Here is a 20,104-nt window from a genome sequence, read left to right on the forward strand (position 1 = left end):
CAAAGCATCAGATTCACAGAGGTACTGAAAACCCACAAGTCCTTATTCATTAGTATCCCTCTAAGTTTGTTTCAAAGTGCCTTTTGAAACTACATAAACGTAGCACTTTTCATTTCTAATAGAATAGTTCATATAATTCTTATGTGGCAAATGAACATCACAGAAGTTCATCATTAAAAGGGATCAATTTAAAAAGCAACCTCATGAGAGCCTAACCTACTTACAACTAAATGGCATTGTTTAAAATGCACTCATAAGTTACTCATCATCACAAGACCCAAGAATCATTTTTTCACCCAAATATACTGAAAGACAAAACTGCTCCTTGTGAATTTTCATGTCTTTCTGCTCTCATTAATGTGATGGGGAAAATAGGGCCCAGAAAGGGTTTAGAGGTAAAAAAAAAAATCAGTAATTCCCTATCTGAAAAAAAAAAAAAGCTTTATCCCTCTTGGTCCTCTGGAGAAAATACAAATGTGTAGCAACAAGAGAATTTTAATCACTGGCAGCATCCTTTAATCCACACCTTTGTAATGCTCAGTATATAAAAACCGTATGCTTCAAATTGCAGGGTAACAGGAGTGGGTGAGAGAGAGACTTTGCAGTGCTGCTGGTGCCATTAATCACATATTGATTGAACACTGAATGCTTTTTCAGGCTGCCTGACAAATTGGAATGGCACTGGTGACCCCTCACTCAAATACATGTTCTGCCTCATTCTCTTTTACATCATTCATTGAATCTCCTGGGAATACCCATAGTCTCTCTCTCCTGCTTGTCCTCACAGATTTCTCTGCTTGCTGGGTGTTCAGGTGCCCTCTCACCCCTCCATCAACACCTTGCTGATCACACAGCAAGAACCTGCCGTGAATTTAAAAATCCCTTTCTCTATCCCTGTAAGAAGATCCCTCTGGGCTCTTTGGCTGTGCACAACGAGGGCTGTGCTCCACGGGAGCTGTGACACTGCTCCTGGAGAGCAAAAGTGACAGCAAATGTCACAGGAGATGCCACCCTCCCTCCCCAGGATTAACCTTGGGAGCTCCTTCACAGTTACAACATGTGGGAGCTACTGACACGTAACCAGCCGAGTCTTTCTAAACTTGTCTTTAAAGATAAAACATTCATATTCTGACTGTGCATAAAAAAGGGTTGGTGAACGGTGCTTTTCTAAAAATAGCTCCATGGAGTGTCTAAAAACACCTTCTCAGTGTTCCATGCCTGTTCTGTGCCCACCAGACAAACATAACTGCAAGTACTTCAGAGTTTTGTGTAGGCAGATAAAGTCAAGGTGAGTCAGTCAGTCACTGCCTGTTACATCACCTATAACAGTTCTGGATTAAAATGTAGTTACTATGCCAGTAACCTTCCTTTCCTATTTGGTGGAGGAAGATTACAGTACATTTTCCCCAAAACAGACTGAATAAAACAATTTAGGACCAGTGTTTCAGGTCATGCAGTAGAATAAACACTGCAGTATTATTCTGACAGTTCACATTCTCGGGCCATTTGTACTTTCTAAAGTTATCTCTGTGCTCCCATCACAGATTTTCATCATTTTATGATGAAAATGCCATTGAACTCAAAAGAACTATTTGGGATTCTGGGAGGGAAGCCATGGATTATGGTCCTCCATGGGTTATGGTCCTTCATGTAGCACTACCCTGAGGAAGGTTCAGCACCTTTCCCAACACAATTCCCAACAGTTCAATTCTGAGATGCTGAGCCAGAAGCTGTTTTCCATCATCAATATTTCACAGGCCTTGGCATCCCATCCTTCAGATGGCCAAGGGTCATTTCTTCAAATTCTGGTAAAATCTATCATGTAACACTATAACCTGATCGACTTCCTTACAAGAAAATTAAAAACACCAAACCCAAAAAAGCCCGAAACAGAAAAAAACCCCAACCAAACAAAAAACCCCATGGATCTGACAACTTAGGCACATGAAATAGATTAATAAACAAATGGTTGGGAAACAAGGAGCTGAGAGATACAGAGTAAGGCAAAATTTCCCACAGAAATACTTCCTCACATCTAATTGTTGAAAAATTCAATGCCAAATTGATTTCTCAGCTGCGCAGACATGATCTGCAATTCAATCTACCTTATAAAAATATCACTCATTCTATACAGGAATTCCAATGTCTGCAGAACCAGAATATAGGAAAAATAATTTAAGGGACAAACCCCCAAACTAATTCTGTAGTGCACTGTAGAGTGAAATTAGGCAATTACATTCTGAAAGGGACATCTCAGAAGAGAATTGTTCAATACATGGATTCCTGCATTTCCTTCCATTTCCAATACCAGACTTTTAACAACACATATACCACGCTCAGTTGATCCAAGCAAGGAAAAAAAGCCTTTCAAATTTGGCTTTTTTTTTCCCCTCCTGTCTCACATTCAGCTGGACTGAAGTAGCAGCTTCCTCCATCTCAACCTCTGCAGCAACTCGACCTCTTTCACCTTTTCACACTTCCCAAAAATCGTGCCTGTGCTGTTCCTCCTGGCAGAGCAGGCCTGGCACAGGGATCAGATGCTGCTGTAGTCTGAGCCACGGGCAGCCAGGGCTGCTGCTGCTCCCCACTCCACTGTGAAGAAGGTGATTGTTCCAAAGAAGCCCACGATCACCATGATCAGGAGCTGCCACTGCAGCAGGAAGTAGTTGCTGTAGAAATAGGCAACTGCAGCACAGATGGACTGAGAGGAAAAACAAAGTGAGAAGATTATCAGTGGAGATTTCCAGGCTGGTGCTGCTACAGAAGGATTATCAAACTGACACAGACAGTTTAATATGAAGCTCTCAGAATGCTTTTGTAGTAGACAGACAATCCTAAGGCTTCATTATACCTCAACATATGTCTCGGCATGTCCCACAACAGATTTAGTTTTTACTTGTTATTTAAACAGTGCACAACTGTAGAAAATGAACACCAAACTCCAAAGTGTTTCTAGCGTTGCAAGCTGGTATTTCAAACTGGTAAAAACACTACCAAAATCTCTGGTATTTCAAACCACTTTGTCTAGAAACAACACAGACAAAGCTTGAAGATCACAGCCCAGAAAACTGTTTCCAGCATCACAAAACTATTTTACACCAAAATTCAGGATGAAATAATTTGCAGAAACATTTTTTTTAGCTCATTAAAAGCCTAACCCAGTATTTCAGTAATATCCCAACAATCCTAGGTCCAAAAAGCTAAGTTAGGAAATACCTGAACAAACTTAAAGATGGCAAAGGCAGGAGCACTGTCCTCTGAATACAGGAATCCCAAAATACTGAGGAGCTGGGTGTTGAAGCAGCTGTCCCCCAGCCCCAGCAGGAAGCTGCAGAGCATGGCCACCTCTTTGCTGAAGGAGAAAGCAATTCCAATTTAAAAGCCATTCATTCAAACAGCTCACACATCTATAAACTATTTTTGGCAGACTTATTTGGAAACTGAGAATGGAAGAAAGTTATCACACTTTTAATTTCCCTAGAAAAGAACTGGGAACGCCTGGCTTGGCAAAAAGAGTGGCTGTTTCATCAGCTTTAGTTTCTTGAATGCCAAGACTTCTAATACTGTTACCTGCAGTCAATTCTACACTGAATTAGAATCTCTAAAAAGAACTCATTCTGGTGCTTGGAGCCACAGAGCCCACACAGCAGTGATTAAAAGCTGAGCCACATGGCGAGTTCACAAAATGTGCAGGAATGTTAGAGAAATACCAACTCATTTGGCAGAAAAATACTCCAGCTAAGACCAGTCACCTGCACAGGCACAAATGCTTAGAATTGCAAGTTAGCAGCTGGGTCTGCAGAACTGAAAATACAGGATTTTCACACAAAATGGAAAAAATACACCCCAAAAGAAAGCTGTAATGATGAGGTAAGAAAGCTTTCTATATTCTTCCCCCAAACACTGAGTGCTCTAAGGGACAGGATGCAGTTAGACCAAGTGGAATTTGACAATAAGCACTGGAAGACTTTGGAAACCAGTGCAAAAGTGCAAGGCTGGTGCTCCCTGATGTAAAACTGAGCCCAAGACTGTTTTGAAATAAACCGAATTCTTAACACCTACTACAATAGATGCTGGTCTTGCTATTGTGCTACATGTCAGAAACATCAATTGTCAAGTGACACAGGTGCTATTATTCATCCCCAGGCTTTTTATTCTTATGCCATTCAAGTTTCTTAATTGGGTGCACACTGGTGGAATATCTACCTTTAATAAAAACAGAATTCCTGAAAGCTTTTTCTAGGGAGTTAGTCATTACACAGAAAAAAACTTCAAGGAATTCTCTGTAGAGAAAATTCTGCTGTTCATGTACATCCTGAGTTACAGCAGCCAAAGGAAAAAAAATCTCACATACCTTGGAATCATATAAGCAACTTGATCTGTTCCTTCCATAGGAGCGATGGGGGCATCATTTGGCATGTTGAAAAAAATTAAATAAAAGGCTATGAAGTGGACAAGGATGCCCAGCATCACCACTGGGTTCCTGCCAGAGCGACTCTTCTTGCTCAGCAAGCCAAAGATTCCTCCCCCTGCAGGAGCACAAACGAGGAGAAAACTGAATCAGAAGTGAAGACTGAAATCCCAACAATTTAAATTATAAACGTCCCCACACTGGGTAACAAAGATTGACTGACATGCAAACAGCCCCAAGGAGTTTGCCAGGGAAATGGGGGCAGGAGATTGATCAGATGGTTGCTGATGAAGATATTTCACCTTTTAGCAAGTATTTAACCAGCAGCCAGCTTCCTTCAGTACTGCAACAGCACTAAGTGAAAATGGACAGCCTTGTGCTCAGCTCTTAATTGCAAACCCATGCAACTCAATGGATCTGAGCTGCTAATGAACAGTGGTTTTTTGTTAAACACCACAGTACTTGAGTCTACAGGAAAAAAAGAAATATTTACTTAATGAATATTACCTGCATCCAAATTTATTCAAATATCACATCTCATTTAACACAAGCAAACTTTTTAAAGAAAGAAATCCTTAGTGTAACCATTTATTCAAAAATTTGAAAATTTTATCACCCAAGAAGTAATAAAAATGCAAACATAATACTATTTCAAAATAGCATTTAAAATGGCAAAACGGTGTCAATTCCCTAATAACACTGCAGCCCAGTGTTTCTCACATTTTAAGTCTGTGTATTCCTCCACAGTAACCCAAAGAGAATGCAGAATATCAGAATTCATAGGCATCAGATGTTGGTCTACATCCACTTTACACAGTGTAAGGTACAACTCACAGTGCAGTAAGGAACCACAGTGCCAATTCTACTGCTACTATTTCATTTTGTGTTCACATCATTATTGCTGGAAGCTCAAAACACACTGTTGAGTCAAACACAAAAAAAACCCCACCCCACTTTGAATAACTACATCACCCTAATCCTTTTTGCTCTCAAAAGGCAGCAAATTCAGACTCACCCAAGATTTCTCCAATACCAATAAAAATACCAGAGAGACCAATCAGGCTCTTCTCTTCACTGCCAAACCTGTTCACAGCACCAATGCAGGTTCCATACACTCCAGAAAAGAACGTTAACACCAAACCTTGGAAGGAAACCAAACAGAACTGATAGTTGAACTTTCATGGAAGTCATAAGAAAATCTTTATGCTAAAGGCTGATTTCCCCTCAGGTATCTTTAAATCATATATTTAAACAAGGTGTGGGTAAGAGAAGCAAAGAGACGATTTTAAACTCTGTAATTATTATGTTCTTCTATACCAGTTCACAAAAGGCACATTACAGAAGTGTCACTAATTGGTGTCACAGGCACTCAGGTTCAGTGCTGCTACTCTTGACACAACCCCTACACAGAGTTTCTATTTCTACTTCTCAAGAACTCTGGAATTTTATCAAATGACAAATACCATGTGAAATAACACAAAGTAACTGATGAAATAAAGCACAATTTCAGTATAGGATTTTCCCCCTTCAAGTTATGGCATTCCTAAAAGTCCCTGCATCCCCAAATACCAAGAAGGAGCAAAGAATCCTAAAATGAACTTTTCTGTACATAGATAATGAATTTAAGCTGAGGAAGAACTTCTATTTGCTTAAAATCCTCTTTCTTTCTTTCTATTGCCATTAGTGTGAGGAAAGGTGACACCACTGAGTCCAGCTAACATGACCATCAGGATAAAAATACCAACTCAAGAAAAAAGTGTATGTAAAACAATGCAAACTGTTATTCCTAAACAGCTCAAAGTAAAACTTCCTCATTTATATCCTTTGCCTTATGCTACAGCCAAACTCTGGTACAGCACACCCTGCCCTGCCTGGATAAACTGCTTCAAAAACAGGGGTGCACTTGGAGCCTCTAAACCTGACCAGTAATTTTGGAATAAAAGTCCTTGATGGCCTTATGGAATTTTCTGTTTTCCTACACAAAGTGGCAACACCGACCCAGATCCAGAAGATGGCAGCAGATATTTTTTCCCCAGTCTGGACTGATGTATTTCTATGCCACCTGTAACCCCAAATTTCAGGGTATTCAGGCAAAACCTTGACTGACTCCCTTCCCTTGTTATCTTGCTCCACATTCCCATCCCCAGAGGAATTCAGGTGAGTTAATCTGGGTTAGCACAACACTTGGAGATGCTGTGAAGTAATTTATAACTCAGATTAGTGGCTGGAGCAACCCAACGCCAGAGCTGCTCCTGCTGTTTCTCAACCAGGAGCTGACTGTAAAGTGCAGTGTTTACATTTTGTTCACATCAAAGTTTTTCTTTTCACCTAACAGTAATTTTTCATAACAGTGACTCAGAGCTTAGGTTCTGAAAGTGCACCTATTTAATAAAAAACCCTAATTTGATCACAAACAAAACTACATCTGAAGGCAAATAAGGAGCAAGAACCGCCCCCTCCCCCCAAAATAACAATTCAAGGATTTTACAGTATTTTTTTGGTGGAAGAATCACTTATATGGCAAAAATATTTTTTTATTTTACAACTCATACATTGGTCCAAGGATGGCAGACCAAGTTTAACTAAAAATTGTTAAAAAGAGTAAGAACTCTTGCCACAGCAAATACTATTGAAAAAACCAGCTGAAAATGGCTAAGCTGCTTCCCAATAGAACCAAGACTAAACTGAAGAGCATGAGGACTCTCCCATGCCTTAATGAAGGTGTGATGTACAAACATTCCCTTAATTCAAATGCAATACAACTGCATTAAACAGTCTACAAACTATTGATAGTGCAGTATCAAATCCCATAAAAGCCAGCTCTGTAAATTTTGTCTAACCCTCACTTTGGGACCCAGAACTTCACTGAACCAGCACCTTCAGATTTGGATGCACCCCTCCTCCTGTACAGAAACACTCGCCAGGACCCAGAAATGTCACGAGCAACCCAAAATTAATTAAAATATCTAAGTAATGTTTGCAGAGATATGGGTTAGAATTCCAGTCTGGGGTTAAAATCCCAAGCAATGCCTTGCCACTGCTCCATGGTGAAACTCTGCTGGCTTCATACCTGTGTAGGCTGTTGTAACACTGAGAAGCAGCATCTCTTTGGTGAAGCTCAGTGTAATAGATTTCTCTGCAAAGAAATAATAAAGAAAATTAATAAAACTTCTGATCATACTACTAAGATAATCTACACTTACTTTTGCTCTTTGCTTAAAGCAAAAATTGGTTATTATACAAACTGCGCATTAAAGTTTTATTTACTGTTTATTACAGCAGAGTGCTAAATAAAACAACCCTGACCTGCCATCTAGAAGAAATGTGGCATACAAAACTCATTTCTTGTAAGAAATGTAGTAGGGGAAATATTAAAGAGGAGATACACAGTTTTCAATTATCAGACAATTTTCTGCTCACTGTATTTTTGTACTCTCAGTTTATGGCAACTGTCTCCTGAAAGGATAAATAGGTTTTCAGTGAAGATCCCCATGTTCTCATAACAAACTTAAAAGTCTCAGGCAGAACACATCAAGCTTCAAAGGAAACTGCAGCTGCTTCAGTTCTAAATTGTTAACTGGTATCAACTGGTGACAAAATCAAACACCATATGACTTCTTTTTATCTTGGTATGTTTGTTGATTTTTATTTTTCAATCTCACACTGCCTTTCCCAAGTTGTAACCCGCTCCTTTTGTGCTCATCTGTACAAGGAAGCTGTTGTAAAGCAACAGCTTTGGATCTGAAAACACATCAAAGGAGGAGCACTCCAAGTCTGTCCTGGACTACACAGGTACGTGATTGAAGTGGTTTGTACACGATCACATCATCAGCACAAACACAGAGAGCTGGGAAGGAGATGCCAGGTTTTGCTGAAGCAACTCTTATGTGAAATTGTACTTACTGAAGGCAGCCACTGCTCTCATCATTTTGTTTCGTGCAGACCTGGGTAAACAAATTACTTGGTCAAAATGGAAGAGAATAACCACACTTTATTGCTGTGCTGGAAGGCACCTTCATTTTTCAAACCTTCTGTGCATTTTCTAGCCCTGCACTATACACTGGAATATGGCAATGTATTTTAAAAGTTTCTGAGATCTGAAGTAACCACAAAATCTATTTGCTGCCCACACTAGTGAATGCTTGCTTAACAGAATCTTTCTTTTGAACATTTTCAGCTTTCAGCATTTTTTCCACAGGCATGCTCACTGATGTTTTTATAACATTTTCATTGCTCTTTAAATAAAGCAAAAATATTTAAGCTGATGCCTCAGGCAAAACTGCACTGAATCTGTGTAACTGTGCATTTCTAATGTATTTATCAGGGTGGCATATATATTTAGAGAAGATAGGAAAAACATGTTCCAGTTTGTAAAACAACCTATAAAAAAAGGAGTACTTTCTGCTTATTCCAGCCTTTCAACTGGGCTGATGAGAGCAAGACAAAACATAAAAGTGTTTCATAATAATCAGTGGAGAAGAGGTGAAGGGTATCTTTCACAAGGCACTTAACTTATCAAAGGAAAAACTTCATGTGCAGTACTGAACTTCACCCTTGAGAATGTGCCATATCAAGAACATTATTTTTCATACATTCTCATTGCTAAAATACAGACACTTTTCTATTAAATCTGTGAATCCTCCAGGTTGTTGGTAACAATCATGTTTCCAGCACAGATGTTCCTCTGCAGAGCAGGAGCACAAACGAGGAGATGAGACACCATGTTATTGCCATCAACACTTACGAGCTCTCCCCCAGGATTTCATTAGCGGAATCATCATCCCCTGGAGCTTTTGCATCCTCTTGTTTCCTAATCAGAAAGAACAGAACTGTGCCCACAAGACTGATAACAGTCAGAGCAATGAAGACAGTTCTGCGATCGCTCTCTGTGGAAAAACAAACAGGAGCCATAACCAGATGTGCAGAAGTGACTCAAACCAATCCAGCTACCTCCAAACAACTAACACACACATGCTACAGCATTTAACACACACTAATTTTCTAGCTTACCTTCCACATGGAGCTGCTGGCAAACTCCTGTCTCAGTTTTATGGTGCTAATAAAATATCGGCAAATTAAAGAGGTCTCTCGCATTTTCTGCCATGCAAAGGCTATGACCAAGGAGCAGCCAATTAAAGGAAGTGCATAAATTATTAGCAGAAGAAATTACATATTGGAAGACTTATATAGTTCAGAGTGGACACAGACTGCCCCAAACCCCTTCAGATTTCTAAAAGAAGCTCTTGACCAGCATCAGAACTATGAGCACCATGGCATCACAAACTCATAGACTGGGAAACTACAGAGGCATTGAAACCACCAAAACCTCAGTAACTGTCACAGCAGCTGGAGGGGACAACTCTGCTAAACAAGCTGCTTACTGCAGCAGAGCACAGACACATCTAACACAAAAGCCACTCCCATTTACCAGTATTAAGCAGGGAAAAAAGCCAGTAACAGCAAATAGTTGTGATTGAATTAATGCATGACCCTGAAGATACTACCTAAGAATGGATTTCCCTCCCCTTTAGCTCAACAGCAAATGCAAGCTTGTCCTGAAAATAATTTGTGTATGATCACAGTTTCAAAAAGAGAAGGTGTGCTTCACACCTTGAAATGCCTGTGATATTTTCATACAGGTAGTAAAAAGATTTGATTTTTAAATGCTGTTAGGGTTCAATATCAAATTTTCTAATAAAGAGGAATCTCAAGACATTTAAGATGGAGGGAAATGTAACAGCAGAACTGCCTCATAGTTAATTGCTCTATTCTGTGGTTAGCAGAGCAGGGAAGTTTGGAATGCACAGAATTTGAGAACCCCCAGGTTCAAAGTGTGTCCAGTAACACTTAAGCCTTTGTGTTACAGGTGAGGGAATGCAGAGGATGACCTTTAAAAAGTAGCTGGTGTTTCATTACCAAACCTGTGTCTGCGGAGAACCTGAAAAGATGGAGCTAACAGAAACAAGAAGTGGACCGTTCTCTCTGTTCTGTTATTTCTGAAGCCTGATAATTATCATTTAAAAGTCAACATCTTACTCCTTACACCCTCATCTGTTAAAGGTTAAAAGAATTGACTATTCTAGTAGATATTCTACATTAGGACTAAATAAGGAAAACCATCAGTAATTATAGAACAGGAAAATCAAACTTATCTGTTTACAGAGCACTGATTTCCCAGCAATGCTCATTTTTGTTATTAAAATCTATTTTCACTATTGCAGTTTTTTAGTGAAACCCCCTCCATACTTTGCCTGGCTTCAACAGTTGCCAGAAATCTTTGCTTTAAAAACACTCTCAACACTGTCCAGCTCAAGAACATGAATAAAGTCCACTGTTCTTCAATTCCTGCTCTTTGCCAGTGTCAAATGGAAAAAACTACAGTATTAATTACAATTCCATCAGGAAGTTTGTCTTCATAAACTAAGGAAGAGCAAGTTCTTTCTCTGCTCTCCCAGCAGTGCTGCCCCATCTCAGCCTCTGCCTCCTACACTGCTTAGTGCCAGCACAATGATTAGTGCAGCCATGAAGGGAACTGGGATGGGTTTTCATTATTTTCCTTTATTTCATAGCTTAATCAATCTCCAATACGATTTAGGAGGACACTCTACACCAGGAGCTTACTTTGGAACAGGATAATGTGTGTAATATTACACATACAGCCGGAACACCTCCCCCCTAAACAGGTGTATTTTGGCACAAGTGTGTCTGCACAGTGAAAATCCCAGAGTAGCTACCATGGAAAATCTCCAAGAAGAGACTATCTACAATAAATAAATAAAGTCTGCTTTAGTACAAGCTTCCTGCCACTTTGGAGTGCACCATTTCATCTGTTTATTCATGCTACTGTATTTAAAGGTTGGCCATATAAACAAGCAGTACCCACCTGATATGTGAGTTTTTCCTTGCCAAGCAAAGTAGATATACAGATTTCCAAAAATCAAGCTGTAAATAAAAAGAACAAAGGTCAGAAACACATTCTATGAAAAAGTTAGGGTTGTAGCACCACAGGAGTACTATTCTATACAAAAATAAACAAGGCTGTGCAATTGTGAAAGAAATAAAGACACGAGTCACTCTCCATGTCAGCTCTTTCTATATAAAACTTCAAACAAATCTGAGGATTCTGCCCCATAGTGCTGGCTATTCCCTTTTCATCAATCAAGACACAAGGTGGTGGCAAAAATGAGGAAACCTCCATCTAAGTTGCTTCTAATTTTGGAAAGGTATAGGTTAGAAAGCTGACATGTTTCTAGAGGTGATTTTGTAATACTTCCTCTGCAGGGTCATGTGTCTTGTCTGAAGTATTGCATCGGCTCAAGGAAATTGTGTCCCTCACTACCTCTTCCCAAATTACAGTTATTCTGAATGAATGATTTAAAAGAGTTTTAGAGCCAATTTTCCTTATATTAAGCCACGCATTTTACTCACTGTAAAACACACAATCAGCTGGGTTTGTGGAAATTGCTACCCTGATAACATACTGAGGGGTTAATTCTGGAACTGAAAACTTTAGAAACACAAGTATGCCCCTGGTTCAGGCTGATGTTCTCTCAAACCAGGATCCCATCCCCACAGCAGCATTAGCAATGCAGGCTCAGCACCCCAAGCATTTCTGCAATTCATTCCCTGGTTATCTCCCAGTACTCAGAACTGTTGCATTAAAGGTGGTAAAAAGGATCTCTCTTCAGGAACCATTTGTGCACCTGTCTCCCATGAATTTTTTTAATTCTTTTTTGACCTTGCTGACACAATCCAACTCCACACACAGTCCTGTGGCTGCAAACTCCAGAAGTTTAATCACCCACAAAGCACCTTACCTGTTTCAAACCAGCCCTCTTTACTCTCACCAAGTGACCCCAGCTCCAGCACAGCAACATTTGGTGAGCAACAGTTCCACACTCAGCTCCCCTCCTGCCCTCATGTTTGGGTAACACATTGGTATAACCCTCCTCAGCTGCTGTTCCTCCACAGGAAAGAGTCCCAGCCTTTTCAGTCTCTCTTCAAGCCATCAGCTCTATCTTGTTGCATAATTTCATTATTTTCTCAATATCCTAATGGCATTACACTCCCATGAGAGGCATTAACTATGCTGCACAAAACACTTAATGGCCACAACACAGCATTCACTGCCTTGTTCTCACTGCCCTGCTTGATGCTGAGCCTTTTGTTGATGCTTTTAGTCAAGCAGAACTCAAATAATATCAGAGAGCCATCAAAAACAAGTACAAAATTTCTTTTCTGGCTTCTGACTGACAGGTCTAACTTCAATATCTTCACCTTGGCAGCAAGAACCAGCTTCTGCCTCAATAAAGGACACAAATTGGCACAGCCCTCCACAATCAACAGGATTGCTGTTATATCCCTTGAATGCTCCCCTAACAGAAATGTATCTTTTTAGCACCTCAGAAGCAGAGATTGCAATATCCAGCTTTCATTCCCTGTTCTGTAACACACAACACCAATAAAAATGTTGCTTCCATCTCTCCTTCCCACTGACTGCAAGGTCCCAGGGGAGTACTTTTGGATGCAGTGTCCCACGTATAAAAAGATGTAAAAAGCAGAATGGGTACGCAACCAAAAAAAGAGAAAAATTAACAACTAAAGCCTACCTGAATTGTAGGAGTGCCCAAAAAATTCCACTGTTCCTTCCAATGGTGTTTTCATCAGAATTTTCAGTCAAGCAATTTCCCTGGGCTGTCCAGAGGACTGAAACAGACGGAATATATTGCTCAGGAAATAAAAATACTTTGAAGGTACATTCCAATATCATAAAAAATAGTCAGCAGAGTAAGAGCAATGCTTACCAGCAGCTGCAATGCCAATAAGCACAGAGGCAGTGTAGAAAGCCCATGTAGCTGGTTGGATAAAGACTGCAATGTATAGGCTAGAACAGAACAGATCGGTTTATTGGATACTGACTTAAAGTGGACAATGCTCTTTAACAATCAGATACCTCACTTAGGTGCTTCTAAATCAGCTAAAACTCTCCTAAGGGATGTTGAAAAACAAGTTGTGTGTGAAAAATCTTTTTACCCTTCTAAGCACATAGAATTTTTTTTATCTAGTTATTAATTTGAGACCATAACCTCAATTCCACAATCAGCAAAGTCTGGGAATGCTGTGGAAAAAAATGTGCTGTTTCCAATGGGCTGAAGTACTCTGCAGTTACACATCTGCAGTATCTCTGTGAGATGCTTTTCTTAGCCAGTACAATTTCATGTATGGCACAGGAGCCTTAGATGCAAAAAAAACTAAAGAAATATTTCCAAGGAAGCAGGCAAAACCTCAAAATTAATACTTACCTGTAAAACACGCCACTAATAACCATGGAGAATTGAGGTCCTACTATTGCAACCAGTGAAGGTGATAAAAGATTTGATGCAGACAATACTCCATAAATAATGGACATGCTACAAAAATAGAAAATAAAGATGATTAAATACTTAGAATAAAATACAGGCTATCACTATAACTGATTTAAGAGTGTTCAGTGGATTTCAAAATATTCAGTTAAGTACATACAGAACTTAACAGCAAAACTTTGATGGTCAAACACTTCCTTACTTTCTTCTGTTCCCTTCACCCACTGCACTGCACGTGGGAATACAGGAGTGTACAGTGTTCCCTGGAGTGCTGAGTAGAGTCCCAGACTACTGCAGGCAATGACATCCTGTAATTTACAGCATGCACTTGTCAAACTGCCTGAACAGCAGTTATTGTATTTTGTACCCTGTACATCTAGAGGAGAATGTTCTAGAGCCTCATTTACCTGTCAGCGAGGTTTTCATCTTCTGCCAAATACACCGCAGAAATTTTACAGACATATTTTGTCCCAGTGGGATTTTTAGTTTAAATTAAGACAGCAAACCCTTCAAAGGAGCAATCAGGTTTTCCTACATGACAGATTAATTTGGCATGCAAAACGTCCCTGATCATGCCTGACAAGTTTGAGTCTGCCAGTGCAACAAAGAGAATGGCTTATTGTGGCTTTGCTTGTCTTTCTGACTGCTCCTTTCACATTTATGTTGTACTTCCTGAGAGCTGATCCACACCACCTGTCCTACACAAACACAGAGTGTGCAAGGGCAAACAACCAAGGCCTGAGTTAGCAGCTGGATTTATTTTTAAACGTCCACCTTCTTCGCCTCCTAAGGCAAAATGTGGAGAATGTGATGAGAGTGGCTTTTTTCTCCCTACGAAGAAAGCATGCACACCAGATATGTAGTTCAACTGGAAGTAATTCAGAGCAGAACTGTGAGAAGCCTGTTTTAAACTGCTTTAAGTCTGCCAATAAATTGTGAAGTCAGCAGAACACTGCAATCTCGAGAGGGTCTCTCTACTGGATGAAACTGTAACTAAGTTCACCCTGCAAGGAGCAAAGTAAGAAGAAAATCTGTGTAATTACCTCGTGTAGCCACTGCCATGAAAGTCTGTGTTGTTTAAATTTGTGATAACAGTTTGCTGTGAGGAAGAGATCATACATTGTAATATGTTAGAATCTGTCTTGTATTTTGAGAACACCTTCATCAGTTTGAAATCAGTATCAAACATTAGAATTATTCATTAATAGACACTACAAAGTACTTTAAAAAATTTTAAATGTTAATTACAACTCACACCACCTCCACAACAAAGATGCAGGAGATACTTGGCAGGGAGACTTCTGTTTGAACAAGGAATTAGTACTTTATGATTAAATCATGATTTTGTAAGAGACCTAAAATACTTCACAAAACTTTTGTTTCACTTAAGACCTCTCTTACATAGATAGGTATGACTATCTTAGTTTTAGAAATGGGGGAAAAAAAGGAGAAGTTTCAGAATAGTCTTAACTTGACCTAACTGTGAATCTCTGATAAGAGTTTCCACTCTTTTCAGCTTCCCGTTATTTCCTCATTCCTTTTTTTTTCCCCTTGAATCAGCTTTAGTGCTCATGAGACCATGTAGTTAGTTGGACTGGCAGATCTGATCACAAGTCACTTGCTAAGACTTTTATGACAATGAATTGCATGATTGCATGATCACAAAGTCCAATTCAGTGAGGTGCTGAATTCACCACAGAATTCCTGAGATCGCTGGGCTGCACTTAAGAATTCACATCAAGTATCACACTGCACTAGGACTTACAAAAACTACCCCAAATAGTTATTTCTATAGTGCAGTGAAGGACATTTATCTGTCTGAACCCAGCAAGGACTCTTCTTGCATGAAAGAAAAGAGCTGTAAGACCTGTGGGCTCAAAAGGGATATTGAAATCTAACTGCCCTGCAGGCACAGAACTAATAATCCTGAAAGCAGCTCTGGAAGTTCAAGGGCTAAGCCTGGCAGTAGCAGGAGTCTAAAAATTTAAATAGTAACAGTAAATTTGCATTATGCTGTGCTCAATTTTTTGTCTGCAAAGAGATACTAAATAGCAGCAAATAACTTCTTCAGCTGGAAGGTGACTTGGCAGTTTAGCAATTGTAGAAGTCTATTTGTCAGGTGTTATCCTCATACTCCCCCTCAATATCTAGTTGTTAGATTATGAAAATCTAGTTAATAATAGCATGGTTAATAATAACTTAGGCAAATATTTTGAAAGGGACTATACAGAACATGGAATATAGAATGTGCAAGGTTCGGTGTAATTAAATTGTTCAACACTGCAAGTGTCAAAGCAGGTACTATTTTAAAGTTCAAACATTTTATAAGATTAATTTTCTACTTTCGAAGCAATCGGGCACAGTTATATATGTAGCTATGCTATCTTAAAGAAACAACCTGCTGAATTATTTGGTTAAACACATTAATCTAGTTAAAACACAACCAAAAGAAGATAAAATGTCAAAGTACCTTGAACATTAGAAAATCCCAAATAAAGCAACATTAGAGCACACAAAAGACAAGCCAAGATAACTTGGCTTATATATCATAAATGAGATAGAAATGTGGCATGTTTTGAAAGTCACACCTACCGCGATATTTCCACAGGATTGGAAAGCAGTAAATATAAACATAAATGAGACTCCCAGAATAATGATGTTGAAAAGCTTTTTTCCTTCAGAAGACATTTTGTGTTTTCTTCCCAAGTCCTCAGCCTCAGTCTGGAAAAACTCTTTTTTCTTTTAAAAGTTTCCTCTTAACCTCTGTTTTAAAAAAAAAGCAAAAAGAAAAAAAGAAAGCAAGCTTCGAAAATGATGATTAGTTAGGGCTACTTATTAGCTGCTAGAAAATATCAATTAATCAAGAATTCTGGTAACTCTTTTAAATAACGTGCAACAAAATCGGTAACTTTAAAAAAAACAAAAGGTCTGGTACAAAAGGTAATTCCCTCTACCTGTTCCCATGAAGTTAACAGGGCTGACTGCAGTGTGTTACTTCATGACATCCCTTTCTCCCAAAGGAGCAGTTTTCCCAACATCGAGCAGGTTAATCGGCTCCGCTTCTCGTCATTGTTAAAATCAGGATTGTGGTCCCCGGCCTCTCAATCACCTGACGAAGGAAAGATGAGCCACTCGCACCCACGAATCATTTCCAAGCAGTGCACAGGAAATAAGGAACATTTCGGTGTCTCGATCAGCTGACCCAGCCCTGAAAGCCCTTGTGCACTATGGGAAATGCAGTTTCAGCAAAGCAACCTTCTCCTACTTGAAGCGGTGAAAATCTCCCAGTCGTTAAAATAAAATCATTTGTACTAGTTTTTGAGGATTGTAATTTCTATCCACTAAATAACACCTGGCAAGATTAAAAGAAACAAACGAGCAAACTAAAAAAAAAACCACACACACGCACACAAAGAAACCCCCACGAACCAAACCAAAAAATAAAAACCCCACACAACTACAGAATCATGGAATCACAGAATGGTTTTGATCAAAAGGAACCTTAAAGCCCATCTTGTCCCACCCCCTGCCATGGGCAGGGAACTTCCACTAGACCAGGTTGCTCCAAGCCCCCTCCAACCCGGCCTTGAACACTTCCAGGGATGGAAGTGATACCATTAATCTTTTACTTCACAATATTTCTAAATACTAGATTTAAGATCAATTGATCTTCGAGTCATGAAGATCTCTGTTAAAACATCAGCAAAGCTGAGAGAGGATCAGACATTGACTAAACGGCCACTTTTTCCTGTTACCATCCTTTGTTCTGTTGGGCCTCTGGAATTGGAGAATTCAACTAAATCAGTTCTACTTTTATGCTGGCAAAAAAAGACAGAGAAGGAAATGCAGAATTGATTGAAGTAAATGACAAATCATCACATTTTACCTCTGCTGTCTACAGTAAAGGGTTTAAAGAAACAGAGGTCTCAAAGGGAGAAGAGGATTTTAGCCCAGGAGTTAGAAGGGCTTGTTGGGAGAATTTAAACTAGATTTGAAGTGGGATAAGGTTTGCTTGACCAACCTGATCACCTTCTATGACGAAACAACTGCATGGATGGGTGAGGGGAGAGCTGTGAATATTGTCCATCTTGACTCCAGCAAGGTTTTCGACATTGCGTTTCACAACACTCTCCTGAGGAAACGCAGGACGTGTGGGTGAGACGAGTGGGCACTGAGGTGATTGAGAACAGGCTGAATGGAAAATCCCAGTCATAATCAGTGGTACAGGGTCTGTTTGGAGGCCTCTCACTAGTGGTGTCCCCCAGGGTTGTTTAATTTCCTCATCAATGACTTGGATGAGGGGTCGATGCCTCCTCAGCAAGTTCGCTGATGGCACAAAGCTGGGAGGGATGGCCGATAGCCCACAGTGCTGTGAGCCCTTCAGAGGGACCCGGACAGGCTGCAAAGAAGGGCAGAGAGGAACTGTCTGAAGTTCAACAAAGGCAAGTGCAGGGTCCTGCACCTGCGCAGGAACAACCCCAGGCACCAGCACAGGCCGGGACTCACGGGCTGGAAAAGCAGCTCTGTGGGGAAGGAGCTGGGGGTCCTGGTGGCCAACGAGCTGTCCGTGACCAGCACTGTGCCCCAGGGGACAAGAAGGTCACTGGTGTCCCGGGGTGCGTCAGGAAGAGCATTTGCAGCAGTTCAGGGAGCGATGCTGCCCCTCTGCTCAGCCCTGGCGAGGCCTCCCCTGGAGCAGCGTCCAGTTCTGGGCTCCTCGGGATGAGAGAGACACGGAGCTCTTGGAGAGGGTCCCATGGAGGGCCACAAAGATGATTTGGGGACTGGAGCATCTCTGTCCTGGGGAAAGGCTGAGGGAGCTGGGGTCGGAGGGGCCCTCGGCCCTGTCTGTCCCTGTCTGCAGGGAGGGGGCAGAGCAGGGACCAGGCTCTGCTCCGTGAGGCCCAGCCGTGGCACAAGAGGCCACGGACACAAAGCGATGCCCAGGAAATCCCATCTGGACACGAGGCAGAATTTCTTCCCTGTGCAGTGACCAAGCCCTGAACAGATTGTCCAGAGAGGGTGTGGAGTCTCCCTCACTGGAGATATTCCAGAGCCATCTGGACACAATCATGTTCCATGAGCTCTAGGATGACCCTGCTGGAGCAGCGAGGTGGGACCAGATAATCCCACTGTGGTCCCTTCCAACCTGACCACCCTGTAGTTCTGTGAAATAAAATCTGCACCCCAGCTGTGGTTATGTATATTTAATACATGTATTACATGCTTTTTTAATTCCCAAACTGTATTTTTTTAAATGCCAGTGTTTTTCAAAACAGCACTAATTTTCACTTGTGGAAGAAAGTCAGTGTGATTATTCAGAGGCTGCCATACAAAGGTGCAATTAAAATATCAAGGTGAAGGGTCTTAGCACAAGAAAAGCTCTTTTCTTCATTTTTGATATTACTAATTTATAGTAGCAGAATTTTAAGATGCTCTAAAAATAGTGTCCCACTCACATCTTTTCCCCCTTGTGCCAGTACGAGCTTCCATCCTGCTGCACAGCAAACTGGGCTGGTGTGCTGGAACAATTCCTTTGGAAACAGCAGCAGTGTGTGTTGAACCGACTGAAACTGGGAGGAACGGGTATAGGAAACCTCCTCTATCATTTTAGGGAAATCATTGTAAAGATAAACTTCAAATTTCTCCTTTCATCAGATGAAACACCACATTTTTTAATCAAAATTCTCTGGAAAAGAAAGAAAAAACAAGCATGAGACAATACAAAACGTGAAACCAGTACCAGTTTATTTGTTTTCTGAAGTCATTTGTAGCAGGAAACAAACGGTTGCTTCTGTATTTGTACCCACATCACTGCTTATTTTTATACTTCTTCAGTGCAAAAAAAAAAAAGAAGAAATAAAACAATTTTAGTAAGACTAAGAATTTAAATTCTAATACTGAAATAATTTTTCATATCAATGCTTTCATTGGATTAAACAGATCAGTAGAAAATAATCTCATTTCTATTCCTTTTTTAACCTAGTATGGATACACCTGGATAGAAACTTTTAACGTTGTGAGATGACAACCAAGTATTACAGCTCAGAAAAGGAGTTTGGACATTTTATTAGTGCCTGAGGTGCCAGAGCAACAACTTTTGGGGTGGGGGAGCAGCTTTCACGGTATTCCCTGGACTCTGGGAAGTCGCTTGTCACCTTTACACAAGGGCTGTGAAAATCTTCCTTGTTCCTCCACAGCACGAACTTGCAAAGCGGGCCGGTGTGAGGATTATTTTAATATTTCCCTGCTCTGCTCTCACAGGCACCGGGGAGCCGGCGGGGACCGCCTGGGCTGCAGCGCGGATCCACCGTGGCACATCCAGAGCCGG

At 40.5% G+C, this 20,104-nt stretch overlaps 1 protein-coding gene across 1 annotated transcript; it reads right to left on the bottom strand.

The window, feature by feature from the left end:
• Positions 1–117: 117 nt before the first annotated feature.
• On the bottom strand, positions 118–16,951 carry MFSD11 (major facilitator superfamily domain containing 11). The gene is made up of 14 exons (XM_008640561.2): positions 16,728–16,951; positions 16,366–16,536; positions 14,817–14,872; positions 13,714–13,821; positions 13,216–13,295; positions 13,021–13,117; positions 11,295–11,353; positions 9,156–9,297; positions 8,315–8,355; positions 7,482–7,547; positions 5,427–5,552; positions 4,355–4,529; positions 3,217–3,352; positions 118–2,701 (listed from the first exon to the last, which is right to left on the bottom strand). The coding sequence occupies exons 2-14, from the start codon at positions 16,459–16,461 to the stop codon at positions 2,534–2,536; spliced, it is 1,350 nt and encodes a 449-aa protein (XP_008638783.1). The 5' UTR covers positions 16,462–16,536; positions 16,728–16,951; the 3' UTR covers positions 118–2,533.
• Between the last annotated feature and the right edge of the window lie 3,153 nt (positions 16,952–20,104).

Source organism: Corvus brachyrhynchos, unplaced genomic scaffold (genome assembly GCF_000691975.1).
Source record: "Corvus brachyrhynchos isolate BGI_N302 unplaced genomic scaffold, ASM69197v1 scaffold148, whole genome shotgun sequence".
Classification (NCBI taxonomy): domain Eukaryota; kingdom Metazoa; phylum Chordata; class Aves; order Passeriformes; family Corvidae; genus Corvus; species Corvus brachyrhynchos.